General features: G+C 37.9%; 1 protein-coding gene across 1 annotated transcript; it reads right to left on the bottom strand.

Annotated features, from left to right (window-relative positions):
* Positions 1-763: 763 nt before the first annotated feature.
* Positions 764-18,006, bottom strand: LOC120520091 (tetratricopeptide repeat protein 17-like; the record flags this gene model as incomplete). Its single annotated transcript, XM_039742717.1, has 6 exons — positions 17,943-18,006; positions 7,335-7,504; positions 7,031-7,142; positions 6,330-6,458; positions 1,486-1,586; positions 764-910 (listed from the first exon to the last, which is right to left on the bottom strand). Coding segments are annotated over exons 1-6 (701 nt in total), but the record flags the coding sequence as incomplete, so codon positions are not given.
* Between the last annotated feature and the right edge of the window lie 1,620 nt (positions 18,007-19,626).

A 19,626-nucleotide genomic window follows, 5' to 3' on the forward strand; every position in this document is an offset into this window, starting at 1 on the left:
GCTCTCAATCGCTACACTTCATAGGAAGTGCACAGAGACATAGAATGTCACCGCAGAGTAGAAACATCTCAACAAGGTCACACTCTCTCCGCAGACAGACACACTGCTGATGGCTGTGTCAAGAGGTTATTAAAGGCCTGGATCATTTACTAGACACTGAAAAAATCTACTGAACAATAACTGGTATGGATTTCATAAATTAATGTTATCAATACATTAAAAGTATACGCAGAAATAACAACTTACAAAATATACTGATGCATACAATTTACCAGCTGTTCAAAGTTGCTCACTCCAAAGAACTCATGAAATATGAACTCAGCACTGCCTGCTCACCCCATTACCCTCTTTGGCGAGCATACAGTTTTGCTTCTGTTTGTCTAACAAGAAAAAGGCTCAACATGCCGTCGCCAGGCACATTTGCCACAATCTGGAATCACTGATGTTGCTTCATGCCTGGTGCAAGAAAAAGCCCATTTCTTTGTCTAACCAAAACGTTTGAGTCTTAAATTTCTATAGATTGTACATATTCTTTACTTAACTAGCCAATCCAATGGAGAAATACTCTTCATACAGTTTTAAAGCAGTTATTGTAAAGGACATGATGAGGTTTCACAACTAAACAAGAAACATAAAAATTTTCCAGTTCAGCCACTTGCACTGTCACGTTCTGCTTTTCTCCTCTATCCCATTGTGGTTAATACATGTGACAGTAAGGCTAGTATGACATTATCTAAGGACAAGTACGTATGAATATACTCACCGCATAGATGTTACCAGAGTGTAATGGCTAGTCAAGAAATCTGCAGTGATGTCCAAAGCTGCATGGACCAAAATAGCTGCATCAGCAGAGAAATGGGCTCGATGCAACACATTGGCCATGTTGATTAGGGCCACATCTTTGTGTTGCCTGTTAATTGCAAAAAAGGGACAATGAAGGCAAACTACAAATTATTCCAATTCATAAAATAAAATGAAAACGCATTAGTCTGAATGCTAAAAAAAAATACAAAGCCAAAATTAGCAAATAAAAACCATCACAGCACTAAGAACATCATTAGCATACTTGTGTGATACCTACCTGAGAAACAACAAAACATGTGCTATCATCAAAACATTGAAGAAAAAAAAAGGAAGTTTTATGCAGCATTATTGGACATTATGTTAGAAAACCTAATTAGAACACGCCTGTGTTTAAAGTGCTTAAAATATTTTAACATTTGGAATGGTTTACTAGATGTTGCAAGATTGTGCTCTGTATTTAATACATCAAGCATCACACAATATTAACTACCAATATTTTACAATATTGATTGACACATTTATAATATAAAAAAGGCCTCAAAGTTAATGAAACAAAGTGAATAAAACCTTCTAAACACTTCACTACTCCATCCTCATGTCAAGCAGTCAAAAGATGTCACAAAACTAATGTATTCATTAACAAAAGACTTTAATGACACGTAGACTGAGCAATTCACATACCTGGCAAAAGTGAAGTGCCGATGCACATTCACTACGTGCCGGTTCATTTTCATTCGCCAATAAAAAGCAGCCATGTTATACAACACCCATGAGGAGGAATTCTACAAAAAAAAAATATATACATAATTGAGTATAAGCAATAAAGGACCTCCATAACCACTATAAACTATAACATTTTTATCACTGGCACTCCAAACCTGATGGCGGCTTCTTCCATACTACTGGAAGGATAAGTCTAATTTAAAAAAGTTGTCATAAGCTATAGACAACTCATTTTGTGACATGAATTTTCATCAAAGTATATGAAACAAGAGGGGGCAGTGCAAAAAGAAGGGATTATGCAACACCATCTTTACCTTTCACATACAAACATATTGCATTTTATCTTTTAATCACAAAACTTCATACTTCATGCCCTATGCAACAAACAGCATCGCTTGAAAAAATTTGTAAGAATAATTGACAAGGGTTTATTACAAAAAAAAAAACAAACAGAAGCTAATTAGCTTTTGGAAGCAAGCCCTCCACATATTTAATCTGCAGGTGCCGGTCATAAAATTAGAATATCATGACAAAGTTGATTTATTTCAGTAATTCCATTCAAAAAGTGAAACTTGTATATTAGATTCATTCATTACACACAGACTGATGTATTTCAAATGTTTATTTCTTTTTAATTTTGATGATTATAACTGACAACTAATGAAAGTCCCAAATTCAGTAACCTCGGAAAATTAGAATATCAATTAAGACTGATGCAAAAAAGGATTTTTAGAAATGTTGGCCAACTGAAAGGTATGAACATGAAAAGTATGAGTGTACAGCACTCAATATTTAGTTGGGGCTCCCTTTGGCCTGGATTACTGCAGCAATGCGACAAGGCAAGGCATGGAGTCGATCAGTCTGTGGCACTGCTCAGGTGTTATGAGAGCCCATGTTGCTCTGATAGTGGCCTTCAGCTCTTCTGAATTGTTGGGTCTGCGTATTGCATCTTCCTCTTCACAATACCCAGAGATTTTCTATGGGTTAAGGTCAGGTGAGTTTTCTGGCCAATCAAGAACAGGGATACCATGGTCCTTAAACCAGGTACTGGTAGCTTTGGCACTGTGTGCAGGTGCCAGGTCCTGTTGGAAAATGAAATCTGCATCTCCATAAAGTTATCAGCAGCAGGAAGCATGAAGTGCTCTAAAACTTCCTGGTAGGCGGCTGCTTGACCTTGGACCTCAGATAACACAATGGACCAACACCAGCAGATGACATGGCACCCCAAACCATCACTGACTGTGAAAACTTTACACTGGACCTCAAGCAACGTGGATTCTGTGCCTCTCCTCTCTTCCTCCAGACTCTGGGACCTTGATTTCCAAAGGAAATGCAAAATTTACTTTCATCAGAGAACATAACTTTGGACCACTCAGCAGCAGTTTTGTCTTTTAGGGCAGGCGCTTCTGACGCTGTCTCTTGTTCAAGAGTGGCTTGACACAAGGAATGTGACAGCTGAAACCCATGTCTTTCATACGTGTGTGTGGTGGTTCTTGAAGCACTGACTCCAGCTGCAGTCCACTCTTTGTGAATCTCCCCACAGTTTTCAATGGGTTTTGTGTCACAATCCTCTCAGGTACCAGGTTATCTCTATTGCTTGTACACTTTTTCTACACATCTTGTCCTTCCCTTAGCCTCTCTATTAATGTGCTTGGACACAGAGCTCTGTGAACAGCCAGCCTCTTTAGCAATGACCTTTTGTGTCTTGCCCTCCTTGTGCAAGGTGTCAATGGTCGTCTTTTGGACAACTGTCAAGTCAGCAGTCTTCCCCATGATTGTGTAGCCTACAGAACTAGACTGAGAGACCATTTAAAGGCTTTTGCAGGTGTTTTGAGTTAATTAGCTGATTAGAGTGAGTGTGGCACCAGGTGTCTTCAATATTGAACCTTTTCACAATATTCTAATTTTCCGAGATACTGAATTTGGGACTTTCATTAGTTGTCAGTTATAATCATCAAAATTAAAAGAACAAAAAAACATTTGAAATACATCAGTCTGTGTGTAATGAATGAATCTAATATATGTTTTACTTTTTGAATGAAATTACTGAAATAAATCAACTTTGTCATGATATTCTAATTTTATGACCAGCATCTGTGTACCTAAGTATGATAGGAGTCTAATCACAGTGTTCTTTCCACTTAACTAGAGAGTCAGTCTAGTTCTGCATAATGTAGTGAAAACTGAATAACAACTGTGGTTTGTACAAAAACTGAGAGAAATGGAAATAGAGCTGGAGTACTTGTGAAAGAAGAAGAAGACGATTTAAATATGTTCCTAGGACCAGTCAAAGAGTCTGCAGCAAATAGAGAAGCTACAACAATTTACAAGGAATTTAGTTTAGCTGTGTGTATCCAGTTATAAAAACCAAACAACCACTTTTTTATATATGTAGCTTTTATATAATGAACACCAGCACAAAAGAACATTACAAGCACAGTTGCAAAGTACAACTGTTCAGATTGACTTTTTACAGATGGTGCAGATAATTGGCAGATTAATTAACTGGTCATTATTTAACTGGCAACCAGAGTTCAGCACTTACACCACTTTATCAAATTGCTTACAAACTATGCTGAAAATTCAAACATCCCACTTAATTCAATTTAGGGTACTGGAGGGTCTGACCTATGTCAGCAGAAAGAACTGTGAACGAAACCGAAACCAATCTTGAATGGGAAGACAGTTCATCACAGGTTCTACACACATCCACACAGAGCCGATATAAAATTGCTAATTAACTAATTTAAATATTTCTGAGATGGAATAGCGTCAAGAAAAAAAGACCACTGGCCCACTAGCAAAAGCTGAGGCTAAAAACTGAACTGGGCCAAAATGGACTGGATTAATAAAGTTTGCTTTTATCATTACTATTCATGGTGGCTCCAAAATCCGTATTAAACCCTACTCTCTCTTCTGTTCTTTTTTCGGTTTTCTGTGGTGGCGACCTGCGCCGCCACCACCACCTAATCAAAGCACCGGGATGTAACTATATTGATGGATTAAAGGCCAGAAGTCCACATGACCATCATCATCAAGTCCTTCCATGAGAACCCTGAATACAATGAGGACTGATTGAGGTCATTGATGTCAGTAGAATGCCTAGAGGGGGCTGCCGTCTGGGAGTTTTTTTTTGTTTTTTCTGTCCTCCCTGGCCATCGGACCTTACTATTATTCTATGTTTATTAGTGTTCTCTGATTCTAATTCTTACTTTGTCTTTTTATTTCTCTTTTCTTCATCATGTAAAGCACTTTGAGCTACATTTGCATGAAAATGTGCTATAGAAATAAATGTTGTTGTTGCTTTGTATCAAGATATGAGAAAACTGACAGAAAAAAAATTTAAAGATTTAAACTGTTTTATTACTCATGTACTATGCTTTGAAAGAGTATTTAATCTAAATGATGCTTTTTAGATAATAATAGATGTTAAGCTTATAATACATGAAAGTAGCAAAAATGAAACACACAAATATTACTTTTGCAAAGAAATGTATATCTTAATCACGTGTTATAGGCTGTTACATATACACAGTGTAGGGACAAAAGTTCAGATCATGCCAAAGATAGGGAAGAAGGTCTGAACCTGTGCCATCACTGCCAAACTGTTTTAAGAATACTTACTTTCTTATCTTCTTATATAATACGCTACAGTGGCTGTTCATTTGTCTGTCCAGGATTTTAAATCACCTGTAGCAAGAAAACCGCTTGAAGTATTGCCCTAAAATTCGGTACACATATACTACGTGACGTTTATTATGCGCTTTCTGGGTGATGATTTTTATTACTCTTTTTATTTTTATTTTATTATAGAAGCCACTCTCAGCAGCTGGGCAGCAGGGCGGCTGTGTGGCGCATGTGTATGGGTTCTGTTCTCATTCTCTACTACCTTCGCCGTCACTTCCTCTACCTCTTCATATCTTAAATCATTCTTGAAGCAGATAGAACATTTAAGTGCCAGCTTAAGAGAAAAATTAAGAAAAAACATACTAAGTAACTGCAACACAAAAACAGACTTAATCAGTTTTAACGCGAAAAGAAAGAAGAGAAGCAGCAAGCGATCAACCTCTGAGCAAACAAATGCTAAATGGACAGAGAAAGAGCATGAAAAGTAGGAATCAAGTGTATTCACTGAATGTTATGCAGTCTGCTGTTACTGCCTACTTATATTTTGTATTTAATATTTTATCTTTAAATTTATGTCCCTTAATAAATAAGAAAAAAAATTTATATAAAATTTTTCTGTCTCAGTATTTTTTGGGTCGTGGGGGGGATTTGTCAATTTAGGAGTTTCCTAAAAGAGTTAAGCAGGGTTAGGGATGTTAAATAAACCCATAAAACAAAGTGCTATGGATATATGATGAGGAAAGACAATAAAAATGTTGGAAAAGAGTGATGGGAATGGAAGTAAAGGGGAAGAGAAAGCGAGAGAGGCCAAAGCGGATATAGATTGATAAAGTAAAATAAGATCTGAAGGAAAAGGTCTTGACTGGTGAGGAGGTGCAGAACAGAGCTGTTTGGAGAAGGTTGATCAGGCACAACAACCCACGCTGAAGCAGGAAAAGATGAAGAAGAAGAAGAATGTAATTAACAGGATATCAGTCTACTTGACACATCAAATTGACGTATTCAGTAAGTGATTTGCAAAGCTTACAAAATGTACACTTGTTGATATTAAATATTCAAGTTATATTATAAAAAACAGAAATGCTGATTTCTTTTTTTTTTATAATAATGCATAATAAAGCATATGAGTGGTTTTACTGGATGAAAATACCGTTTACTATCTTAAGTATGCTTACTTTTTTCATGGCCTCATGAATTCGATGTCCCACTTCTTCAAAACTCCAATGCTTCAAAGATATGGAATTAAAAATAGAATCTTCTTTAGATAAGAGAGGAGCAGTCAAGTTCACCCTCTCCTGAACACCCTAAGGAAAAAAATAAAATCAAAATACTTTTACTTCAACCCATTCATCCAACTATCCACCTATTCATCTCTTTACTGATTTCACTTTTTTCTGGGGCAGTAAAAAAGAAATGAAGAAAAAAATATGTTTCAGAGTGAGGGTGTGAGATGAAGAATTAAAATTCTAAGACAGTTTTAACACTTTTTGATCAATGTATAATTTTATACGTTATTCTGTTTTTTATAACACTGCACACATAAATCTAAATGTGTTATTTAATAGTTTCCATGTCTTGATTTTTCTTCCAAAATGTAGAAAGTAGTAAAACAGAAAATCCCTTCAATGAGTAGGTGCATCCAAACACTTTACTGGTACAATATATAGGTAAGAGACATGGCAGGACATCACACCATTTATTTTTGTTGTTTTTTTAATTTATATTGGCATCCTTCATATTGTAATATACTTAATACAAGAACATGGATGAAGCACCCTTACTTTTTCAAGTACACATTTGAACAAAAGCATGTTTTTTAATATCTGCATTTAAATTTGAATTACGGTCTAATTTGAGAGCCCTTGTGTCTACTCACCCGTAGATGGTGAAAAGCATGAATGCTGTATGGAAGCTCTAGTGCTGTTGTGCAGTCAGGCACCGCTAGGTAAGGAGAAAGAGGCATTCTGGAATCTAAATAGTCTTCTGGACTATAAGAGTAGTACAAACATATTAAAAAAAAATGCTTTGATTTCATAACAACATGAAAGACGACCAATAAATTAAACTTTAATTACACTAAATATTACAAAGTCCTTTTACAAGCTTTACAAGATGCTATTATGTTGTAAATATCCAAATCCAACAAATGACTACGTATTACACAAAAAAAGATTTAATACCTAATGCCTTTACTCTCCAAAGAGATGAAAGTACCATCATAAAGATCAAGATCTCCCAGAGGAACTTTTGCTTTGACACAGTCCAAATCTTCTTTATAATGTCTTTGTTCTAGGCCTGTGTCTCTGTCTTCATTTTCCTCAATGTGGATTTTCTGTGCAACCAGCTGTTTCTAAAGAAAAGTTGCCAACAAAAAATATCTATTATATGAATGTGCATGCATACTTACAAGTAATTTTAAAACGCATACTTTCTCCAGAACATGTTGTGTGATCATCAGCAAATGTAAGTAATCTGTACACATGACAACAAGAACCCCATAAACCTATATGATGGCATTGCTAACTGTACTCACCATACTGAGTCCTGAATACAATGAAGTTCTGACTCTTCTTTGTTTAATGTGCCCATACGACACACTCCAATACCTCAGTCTCACTAAGGTTGGCTTTCTCTCTACATTGTTTGCTTGATGCTTGACAATAATATGCAAAGACACTGGTATTGGAACTCTTAATGAATTCATAAGCTTGCATCAACAGAATATTTGAAAATTTTGAACACTCCTCATATATTCATGCATTTGTTTTTACTGTGAGGAGGAGGTTAGAGCAGGCACGGATACAGCGCATTGCCGTACCCACCACATGACAAACCAACTCAGGACCCCAGTTTAGGACCCAAGTGCAGCCATGTAAAGGGTGACACCTCAGCACCACACAAGTTCAGATGGAATGGAACCAGTGGGAAGTTTGTTTATGGTGGCTGCAGTGCCAATGCTGCCAACCCCCAGGTTTTTCCCTGTAGGTTGGAGGGCCTACCTACAGGGCTGGGTGCAGATTAACGTCATACCCAGGACGGACATTATTTGATAAAAATTAAGAAGCAGGGTCAATTAGAAATAATTTTAGATAAATGTGATAATTGTGTGTCAGCACAAGCTTATGATGGTAGCATGTCCTATAAGGTTTGGGTGGCAACACACTTATGCAATTTTTGGCTTTACATGCCATGCCATTCCCTCAATATCAATAAATGTAACAACTCCAACTTTGTAAGAAAGCTCAAGGTTTTCAGTTTCAGAAAAGTGAAATTAGTAGGTAAAACAGCAGCTGGGACACCAGGTATTACTTTAAAGGGTTCTTCAAAAAAAAAAAACACATTTGAGCTATCTGAACTGAAAGTGTTGCTCGCTGAGCTCACGCAAGATATAAAGGAAAGCGAGAAGGCTAATGAGAAAGCAACGGCAAAGGCACTTGAGAGACTGAAACAGGAATTAAAACAGGAGATGAAACAGGCCAATGAATGTCTGCGACAGGAAATCCAACAGGCAAATGAAAGGCTGCGACAGGAATTCCAACAGGCAAATGAAAGGCTGCGCAAGAGGTCCAACTTGAACTTCGACAGGTGCTGGGCAAAATTGAAGAGCGCATTGAGAAAAACTCGCTAAACTGAGCACGCTTGCTGATCGATTGGAGCATCTTAGTGAGACATTCACAAATCGGATCGAAATAGCCGAACATCTAGCTTCCAGTGCCGAGGAAAGAGCAGTAAATGCCAGTTCGGAATGTAAAAAACTCGGAGAAAAACTTGGAGACAGACTGGCTGCTTTAGAAGATGGGAATAGAAGGGATAATGTCAGAATTGAAGGCCTGCCGGAGAATCGAGAAAGTTTAAACCCTGTGAAATTCGCAACTGAACTTTTTTCTAAAATAATCGGGGGCGACTTTAAAGCAGAATCTGAGATAGCAGCGCTTATCGCAGACGCTGATCAAACACCGCCAGACCCCGACCAAGATCTTTTATAGTTCGCTTTGAACGATTATCATTTAAGTTAGAGGTGATGGAACTCCTCAGGAAAAAAGGAAGATATTATATATGAAGATTGCCACATTCGCCTTCCCTGACTTCTCTCCAGCAACAGCTATTAAACGCGCGCCTTCTATAATATTAAACAGCTGCTACGGCAAGCCAATGTCAAATACGGCCTCCTGTATCCGCAAAACTGAAAGTGGAATGGCAGGGTCATTTCTATGTTTTCGCTAGCAAGGAGGAGGCAGAAAATGAGTTAAGAAAGCTGATCCCGGACTATTCTGATACATAATTGTGAGTCATGGCGGTAAATGATAAAGCTAGGATTAATAATCTACTGTCTGATCTATTTGTTTTAAAATACGGGTTTTTATCAGCATATATTCTCATATTCTTATTATTACTTATTATTATTATTACTTACTTATTACTTATATTACTTAGTATTACTAGGGCTAAATGTTTATGTTTTATTGTGCTTAATTACGTTTTCCTCCTCTTTTTTTTCTTTTCTAATTATTTCATGTGTACCCTAAATGAGACTGTTCAATATCATACCCTTGGTTTGCTGTTATTGCTATTACTGCATTAAGACTTGTTATGCTTGTTTTGGACACATCTTTAACACCATCACCTGGGTTTATTATCTGGGGATATCATCTTAATGCACTAAAATTGATGAAGATTATATGTATGTGTATGTGTATGTATGTATGTATATATGTGTGTATGTATATGTATATATATATATGTATATATATATATATGTATATGTGTATATATATATATTATATATTAAGTGCAAAATTCTTTTTTTTCTTTTTCCTCTTTTAAAGACTATATTGGTAACAGATATCTCTATCTTTTAACCTTAAAGCGCCACTGCATGGGGGCTTGATGTGCTTTGGACGTGCTCTGTCTCTGGGTATGTCAGAGGACTGGGACTGCATGAAGTGGGTTTTAGCCTCACCTGGGGAGGCAAAAAAGAGGGTGGGGGTTAAGGGGAAGAGAAAGAGAGCAGGCTTGATCTATATCTAATCTATCATCTCAATCTTTATAATTATAACTATCAACGTAATAATAAGCTGCATGGCAACAACTCTTGGGGAATAGGAAATTAAGACCTAAACTATTTCACTTCCAGTTAAGACTATAATATGACACCAAAAACTCAGAATCAGTGTCTCCATGATGGGACAGTTAACTCGTAAGCTGGAATGTTAAAGGCCTGAATCACGAATTAAAGAGAAAGAAAGTACTTTCTCACCTAACAGGTCTAAATGCTAAAATAGTATTTTTACAGGAAACCCACTTACTAAGTAAGGATCAGTTCCGCTGCAAAAAGACTGGACTGGCAAATGTTCCATTCTAGTTTTACAAAGAAAACTAGAGGGGTGGGAATTCTCATACATAGAACAGTACCATTTGTAGCATCAGATGTAGTATTGGATCCTGAAGGGAGATATGTGATGGTCATGGGAGACTTATCTAACTGTAAAATGATTTTGATAAATGTTTATGCACCTAATGTTGATGATAAGGAATTTATACAAAATTTATTTGCATCCATTCCCAATCTGAACACTCATAAACTTATAATGGCTGGGGACTTTAATTGTGTTCTAAATCCACTTTTAGATAAGACTTCCTCCACAGGGGAACGCAACTAACACCGCAAAGATAATTACAAAGTTTATAACTGATCACAACTTATCAGATCCCTGGAGGTTTTTAAACCCAAATTCAAGAACATATTCTTTCTACTCACCAGTACATCATTGCTACTCAAGGATTGATTACTTCTTTATAGATAATAACTTCTTGCCTAAGATTAAATCTTGTAAATACGATGCTATTGTTATTTCAGACCATGCTCCGATGATCTTGGAGCTGAAATTACTAAGCCCCATACACTCACCCCGCAGATGGCGCCTCAATCCGCTTCTATTAGCTGACGAGAATTGTACTGAATTTATATCCAAACAAATCGAATTCTTTCTAGAGACAAATACATCCCCTGAGATCTCTGCAGGAATACTCTGGGAAACTCTTAAGGCCTTCTTAAGAGGACAGATTATCTCATATCTTTCCCACAGAAATAAATCCGAAGCGAAGAAAGTAGCAGAGATAAAAAGTGAAATTACTAAAATAGATGAAGAACATGCCAGACTACCAAGCGAGACTCTACATAAGAGGAGGCAGGCTCTACATTCAGAATTAAACCTCTTGACAACTAAAGAAACCGAACAACTAATTTACAAATCCAGACATCATTATTATGAACATGGAGAGAAAGCTAATAAGCTTTTAGCGCAACAAATTCACAAGCAAGATGTATGCAACGCAATCTCGTAATTACTAACACTAATGGAGATAAAATCATCGAACACAAAAATATAATGTACACTTTTAGAGACTACTATAAATCCCTATATACTACTGAGTTTAAAGAAGACAATATACAATCTAATGCATTTCTGGATAAATTACAGATACCACAAATTGACGCTTTTAGTGTGGAGGACTCGATAAACCTCTGTCATTATCAGAATTACTGGATGCTATAAAGTCACTCCAAGGTGGAAAAGCAGCAGGCCCTGACGGCTACCCTGCAGAGTTTTACAAGAAATTCTCCTCAGCTAGCTCCCTCCTATTAGCAACATTTACAGAAGCCAGAGATAACCAATCTCTTCCACAAACCTTTCGCCAAGCACTAATCACTGTCTTTCCAAAACAAAATAAGGACTTATTACAATGTGCATCATACAGACCAATTTCACTTCTGAATAACGACGTTAAAATACTCTCTAAAATCATAGCTAGAAGGATGGAGAAAGTGCTCCCTCAGTAATATCACAAGACCAAACTGGATTTATTAGGGGCCGACACTTATCTTCAAATCTTCGACGCCTGTTTAATGTAATATACTCACCAACTAAATCAAACACCCCAGAAATATTATTATCATTGGATGCAGAAAAGCATTCGACATGATTGAATGGAAATACCTTTTACTATTTTGGAGAAGTTTGGGTTTGGCCCAACATTTGTGCATGGATTAAATTACTGTATACTAACCCAGAAGCTTCAGTTTGCATCAATAACATTTGCTCAGACTACTTTAAACTAGAACGTGGCACAAGACAAGGATGCCCTTTGTCACCACTGCTGTTTGCAATTGCCATTGAACCACTGGCAATACATTGTCGAAATACTGATCAGATAAAGGGGATTAGCAGAGAAGGACTGGAACAGAAAATCTCATTATATGCAGATGACATGGTACTGTATATATCGGACCCAGAAAATTCTGTGCCTGCAGTCTTAGCAGCACTCACAGAATTTCAAAAGCTCTCTGGTCTCAGAATTAATCTGAATAAAAGTGTACTCTTTCCGTGAATTCGCAAGCATATAATATTAGATTAGACACCCTTCCTTTTATCATTGCAGAACAGTTTAAATACCTCGGGGTAAACATCACAAGTAAACATAAAGCTCTTTATCAACAAAATTTCGTGCCTGCATGGAAAAAATTAAACAAGACTTGCATAGATGGTCAACCCTTCATCTCACACTAGCTGGAAGAATTAACACTGTTAAGATGAATATTCTTCCTAAGCTCCTTTTTATTTCAAAACATACCAATATACATTAATAAATCGTTCTTTAAGCAATTAGATTCAACAATAACCTCATTTATTTGGAATTCTAAACATCCACGCATCAAAAGAGCGACCCTACAAAGACAAAAGGCAGAAGGTGGCATGGCTCTACCTAACTTCCAGTTTTATTACTGGGCAAATATACAGTCGATAAGAACCTGGACACAAATAGAAGAACATACACAGGCATGGACCGCAATAGAAGTAAAATCCTGCAGTACTTCTTTGTATTCCTTGCTCTGTGCTCCAATAAACACACGCTATCGGCAATACACTAATAACCCAATTGTGCTCCACTCACTTAGAATCTGGAACCAATGTAGAAAGCATTTTAAGACGGAGAAGCTTCTTTCTGTGGCACCCTGCAAAAGAACCACCTCTTTCAACCCTCACAAACATATGCAGTTTTAATATCTGGAAAAATTTGGAATTAACTTGCTTAGAGATCTTTATATAGACAACGTCTTTGCATCCTATGAACAATTACATTCCAAATTTAACATTCCAGCTACAAATTTCTTTCACTATCTTCAAATCAGGAACTTTGTTAAACAGAACCTTCCAGATTTTCCTCATCTTGCACCCTCATCCACGCTGGAAAAATTATTGCTCAATTTCAAGGAGTTAGACTCCATCTCTACAATATATAAAATCCTTTTACAATCCCTTCCTTTCAAAGATCCAAGAGGACACTGGGAAAATGACCTCTCAATTAATATATCAGAAAAGGAGTGGAAAGTAGCAATGCAGAGAATTCACTCAAGCTCCATATGCATAAAGCATACAATTATACAACTCAAAATTATATATCGAGCACATCTGTCTCGACTAAAACTCTCCAAAATGTTTCCAGGGCATGATCCAACCTCTAACGTTGCAACCAAGCCCCAGCCTCACTGGGTCACATGTTCTGGGCCTGCACCAAATTAACATTATTCTGGACAAAAATTTTAATTACCTCTCAGACAGTCTTGGACTCACAATCCCTCCTAACCCATTAACAGCTGTGTTTGGGGTTCTTCCAGAGGGTCTTAAAGTGGAGAAAGACAAACAAATTGTGATTGCATTCACTACACTGTTGGCACGCAGACTTATTCTGATAAACTGGAAGAACCCAAACTCTCCTCTTTTAAGTCAGTGGGAAACTGATGTGTTATATTATTTAAAATTGGAAAAAATCAAATACTCAGTTAGAGGATCTGTGCAGACTTTTTCAAAACATGGCAGGATCTAATCAGTAATATTTTGAAATGAGTTTATAAAGCACAGAGAATTTGTTGATTTAGGTATTTTTTACAAGCCTTAAATTTTACACCATTTGGCTTGCTCTCTCTCTCAAGGGTGGGGATCGATCTGTTCTTAGCATAATTCTTTTTTTTTGTAAAAACTTGATTACTATGTATTGATTATAATAAAATTAATAAATAAATTAAAAAAAAAAAAAAAAACAAGGGGACACAGTTGATTAATGGTAATTTTGCAAACATTACCTTTTTTTTCCTTCACAGAACCAAAAAACTTTAATAAATTAAGAAACAGCGAGCCAGATAGTAATATTTGGAGCCATTCAAGTTTCAGTAATGAAATAGGTTTTGAAGAGCTATGGCAGGCTAAATGAATGGTAGTATTTGTATATTTTAGCCAAAGCAAAAAATTGGTTTAAGTTAAATATCTCCTGCAATGAAAATCTGGAACAACTGAAGCTGGATAAAGCATACCAGGCTTGTACATAGCATGGCATGTCTACCTCTACATTTTTTAACAAACAACTGCATTCTAATTTTTCACTGTGCACATGGAATCTAATCCTTCAACTTAGAATGTTCATATTTCTTCTTTAGAATATAACCAGCTCTGGATGCTTAGGTATGACTTATAAAGCTCCAAAGATATAATGCTGTCACTCTGTGCAATTTAGCTTATAACAGTATTGAGTTTGTTAATTTACATTAAAGCAACTTAATAAATATTATCAAAAAAGCAAAGTTAAAAGACTATTGCAAAGAATTTATATATATATATATATATATATATATATATATATATATATATATATATATATATAAACTGCTCAAAAAAATTAAAGGAACACTTTGAAAACACATCAGATCTCAATGGGAAAAAGAAATCCTCCTGGATATCTATACTGATATAGACTGGGTAATGTGTTAGGAACGAAAGGATGCCACATCGCTTAATGGAAATGAAAATGATCAACCTACAGAGCCCTGAATTCAATGACGCCCCAAAAATCAGAGTGAAAACATTATGTGGCAGGCTAGTCCATTTTGCCAAAATTTAATTGCAGCAACTCAAAATTGTACGCAGCACTTTGTATGGCCCCTGTGTTCTTGTATACATGCCTGACAACATGTGCATGCTTCTAATGAGATGACAGATGGTGTTGTGGGGGATCTCCTCCCAGATCTGGACCAGGGTATCACTGAGCTCCTAGACAGTCTGAGGTGCAACCTGGTGGCATTGGATGGATCAAAACATAATGTCCCAGAGGTGTTCTATTGGATTTAGGTCAGGAAAGTGTGGTGGCCAGTCAATGGTATCAATTCCTTCATCCTCCAGGAACTGCCTGCATACTCTCACCACATGAGGTCAGGAATTGTCGTGCACCAGGAGCCACTGTACCAGCATACGGTCTGACAATGGGTCCAAGGATTTCATCCTGATACCTAATGGCAGCCAAGGTGCCTTTGTCAAGCCTGTAGCGGTCTGTGTGACCCTCCATGGATATGCCTCCCCAGACAATCATTAACCCACCACCAAACTGCTCATGCTGAATGATGTTACAGGCAGCATAATGTTCTCCATGGCTTCTCCAGACCCTTTCACTTCTGTCACGTGCTCAGGGGTGCATCTGCCAATTCTGGTATTCTATGGCGAATGCCAATCAAGCTGCATGCTGCTTGGCAGTGAGCCTAGGGCCCATTAGAGGACATGGGGCCCTTGGGTCACCCTCATGAAGTCTTTCTGGTTGTTTGGTCAGAGACATTCACACCAGTGGCCTGCTGGAGGTCATTTTGTAGGGCTCTGGCAGTGCTCATCCTGTTCTTCCTTGCCCAAAGGAGCAGATACTGGTCCTGCTGATGGGTTATGGACCTTCTATGGCCCTCCCCAGCTCTCCTAGAGTAACTGCTTGTCTCCTAGAATCTCCTCCATGCCCTTGAGACTGTGCAGGGAGACACAGCAAACCTTCTGGCAATAACACATATTGATGTGCCATCCTGGAGAAGTTGGACTACCTGTGCAACCTCTGTAGGGTCCAGATATCGCCTCATGCTACCAGTAGTGACACTGACTGTAGCCAAATGCAAAACTAGTGAAGATTCAGTCAGAAAAGATGAGGATGGAAAATGTCAGTGGCCTCCACCTGTTAAACCCTTCATTCCTGTTTTGGGGTCATCTCATTGTTGCCCCTCTAGTGCATCTGTTGTTAATTTCATTAACACCACAGCAGCTGAAACTGATTAACAACCCTCTGCTACTTAACTGACCAGATTAATATCCCATAAGTTTCATTGACTTTATGCTATACTCTGATTAAAAAGTGTTCCTTTAATTCTTTTGAGCAGTATATATATATATATATATATATATATATATATATATATATATAATCCTACATCTGTCTGTCCAATTTTCATGAGAGAACTACCTAGCGGATTTAGATCGGTTCTTTTCTATAATTTGCTTGAACATTCTGGTTGATTTTGCGACTTCTCTCATCACACTAAGTATCATAGTTCGGTTGTGGTACCAAATTATTCACGTGAATCCAAGAGACAGGTTGCGGGCCGAGGAAAGGGGGAGGCAGGACCTCAGTAGTTGAGAGCCAGGCAGGACCCTCCTCATTTATACTCCAGCCTCACGTTCAAGTCACTCTACCTCTCGCCACATGTTAGAGCGTACCTTGCCTCTGCTTAGCTAGTGATATGCGTTTGTTCAGCACACATTATCATCTAGAGATGGTTAAAGAGTAATGTTTGACGTTTTTGAAAGAGAGTTCAGAGCTATGTGATATCACGGCCATGTTCTTTTATCCCCACGTGGGGGACACTCTCCCATCAGAGCTGAACATGATCAGGTACGGTGCCAACGTTTGACGTTGGAGCAGCACTCTACCTCCGCTTGGCCAGAGATACCTTCCCAGCTTTTTGCATTTTTGGCAAAGAGATCACAACTACATTCTCGCCCCGACAGAAAAATGAAAAATATTGTATATCAAGGGGCCCTCGGATATGAAAGCTATCAATATAAATTCTTCTCAATACAAATTATTTCATTTTTTGATGATTTTTCAAGTTTGTCCTGCTTCACTACTACACAGGTGGAGCCACGGAGAACAGTTAGTATAACATAATTTGAGGAAATGTCGCCTGGAACATGGCTAACTTGACACTCTAATAAACGATTAACCAATATTTACAACGCTTTATCTTTTTATATAATACGCTACCGCGGTTGTTCATTTGTCCGTAGACCTATTGACCTGAAATTTGCTACACATATGTGACGTCTACTATCCGCTTTTGGGGTGATGATTGACCTCCAAGGTTATTCCTCTTTTTATTTTTATTTTATTTTATTGTAGAATCAACTCGGCAGCGGCCAACAAGGTGACCATAGGTACATTTACACGTCGCCTGCTCTCATTTCCTACCACCTTCATATCTTAAATCATTCTTGAGGCAGATTGAAGACTTAAGCCAGCTTATGTGAAAAAATGAAAGAAACGTATCAAGTAATTGCAACACAAACTCTGACTTAATCAGTTTTCCCACGTAAAAGATGCCAATTACATAAGAGAAGAAGCTGGCAGCTAGGGTGAAGGGAAAGAGGAGCTGCTCAGAGAGCGGCAAGTGCATCAACCTCTGAGCAAATGAATGCTAAACATACAGAGAAAGAGAAGGGAGGAAAACTAGGAAATGCTCAAAGTCAAGTGGATTCACAGCACTATATCGCAGTGTGCGTACTGTATATTTATATCACAAATTGAATATTAGACTAAAAGGGGTAAGAGCTGGCTCTTCATGGAATATCAGTGATTTATATATGTTTGGAGAAATGGCATCTTTCAGGACTATGTATAAAAGTTCACCTCAGAATTATCAGATTAATTACCTCAAGCTCTTTCAGGTAGCTCACTCTTGCCTCTTGTCTCATAAAAATCACAAGGTCATGAGGATGTTTTTAAATTTAATGAAGAATCAACCTTAAACAAAAAAACACAAATTAATATTTCTAATATCATATATTATACATACTAACCAGTTCCAGAATTTGAGAAAAATAACAACATATACACATTACCTGTATTACAGTTTAAGCCAAATAAAGTTTAATCACCTCTGACATTAAACATAACAAAGTGATCGACTATAAACTATAAATAAAATAACTTCCTTAAACTTATTAGTCCTGGGACATGGCATAATCCAAGTCTACACAGAATGCCAGACCAGTCCTGGCCTATTCAAATACTCGCATGCACAAACCCATCCACAAAGCTTGCCAATTAAAATGGAGGCTAGGGATCTGCACTGGCAATTAGAAGGTTGCCAGTTTGAATTCTGTTAACCCCTGAAGTGACTCTCCTCCATTGGGACCTTGGGCATGGCTCTTAACCTGCAGTTGCTTCGTCCCGGGTATGACGTTAATGTGCATCCAGCCCTGCAAGCAGGTCCTCCAGCTTAGAGGGAAAATATAGGGTTTGGTGGCAGGACTGGCACTCCAGCCACTGTAAAAACTTGACACACCTCAGTGTGGTACTGAGTGTCACCTGCTGCACTCGCATCGATCCAGGTGGTTCTTTGTGTGGTGAGTGCGAGCGCTAAGAGTGCAGCAAGTCATTGCATCTTTGGGAAGTGGGAGGACAACCAGGATACCTGCATAAGAACCAACCACACAAGTAAGCTCTACAGGTGCCAGTCATAAAATTAGAATATCATGACAAAGTTGATTTATTTCAGTAATTCCATTCAAAAGTGAAACTTTCTTTTAATTTTGATGATTATAACTGACAACTAATGAAACTCCCAAATTCAGTACCTACAAAATTAGAATATCAATTAAGACAAATGCAAAAAAAGGATTTTTAGAAATGTTGGCCAACTGAAAGGTATGAACATGAAAAGTATGAGCATGTACAGCACTCAATATTTAGTTGGGGCTCCTTTGGCCTGGATTACTGCAGCAATGCGGCATGGCATGGAGTCGATCAGTCTGTGGCACTGCTCAGGTGTTATGAGAGCCATGTTGCTCTGATAGTGGCCTTCAGCTCTTCTAGAATTGTCGGCTTGTATTGCATCTTCCTTTCACAATACCCCATAGATTTTCTATGGGGTTAAGTCAGCGAGTTTACTGGCCAATCAAGAACAGGGATACCTTGGTCCTTAAACCAGGTACTGGTAGCTTTGGCACTTTGTGCAGGTGCCGGTCCTGTTGGAAAATGAAATCTGCATCTCCATAAAGTTGCAGCAGCAGGAAGCATGAAGTGCTCTAAAACTTCCTGTAGGCAGCTGTGTTGACCTTGAACCTCAGAAAACACAACCATCACTGACTGGAAACTTTACACTGGACCTCAGCAACATGGATTATGTGCCCTCCTCTCTTCCTCCAGACTCTGGGACCTTGATTTCCAAAGGAAATGCAAAATTTACTTTCCTCAAAAGAACATAACTTTGGACCACTCAGCAGCAGTCCAGTCCTTTTGTCTTTAGCCCAGGCGGGCCTTCTGCGCTGTCTCTTGTTCAAGAGTGGCTTGCACAAGGGAAACAGACAGCTGAAGGCCATTCTTCACGTCTGT

The sequence above is a fragment of the Polypterus senegalus genome, unplaced genomic scaffold (assembly GCF_016835505.1).
Source record: "Polypterus senegalus isolate Bchr_013 unplaced genomic scaffold, ASM1683550v1 scaffold_3645, whole genome shotgun sequence".
In the NCBI taxonomy this organism is placed as follows: Eukaryota; Metazoa; Chordata; class Cladistia; order Polypteriformes; family Polypteridae; genus Polypterus; species Polypterus senegalus.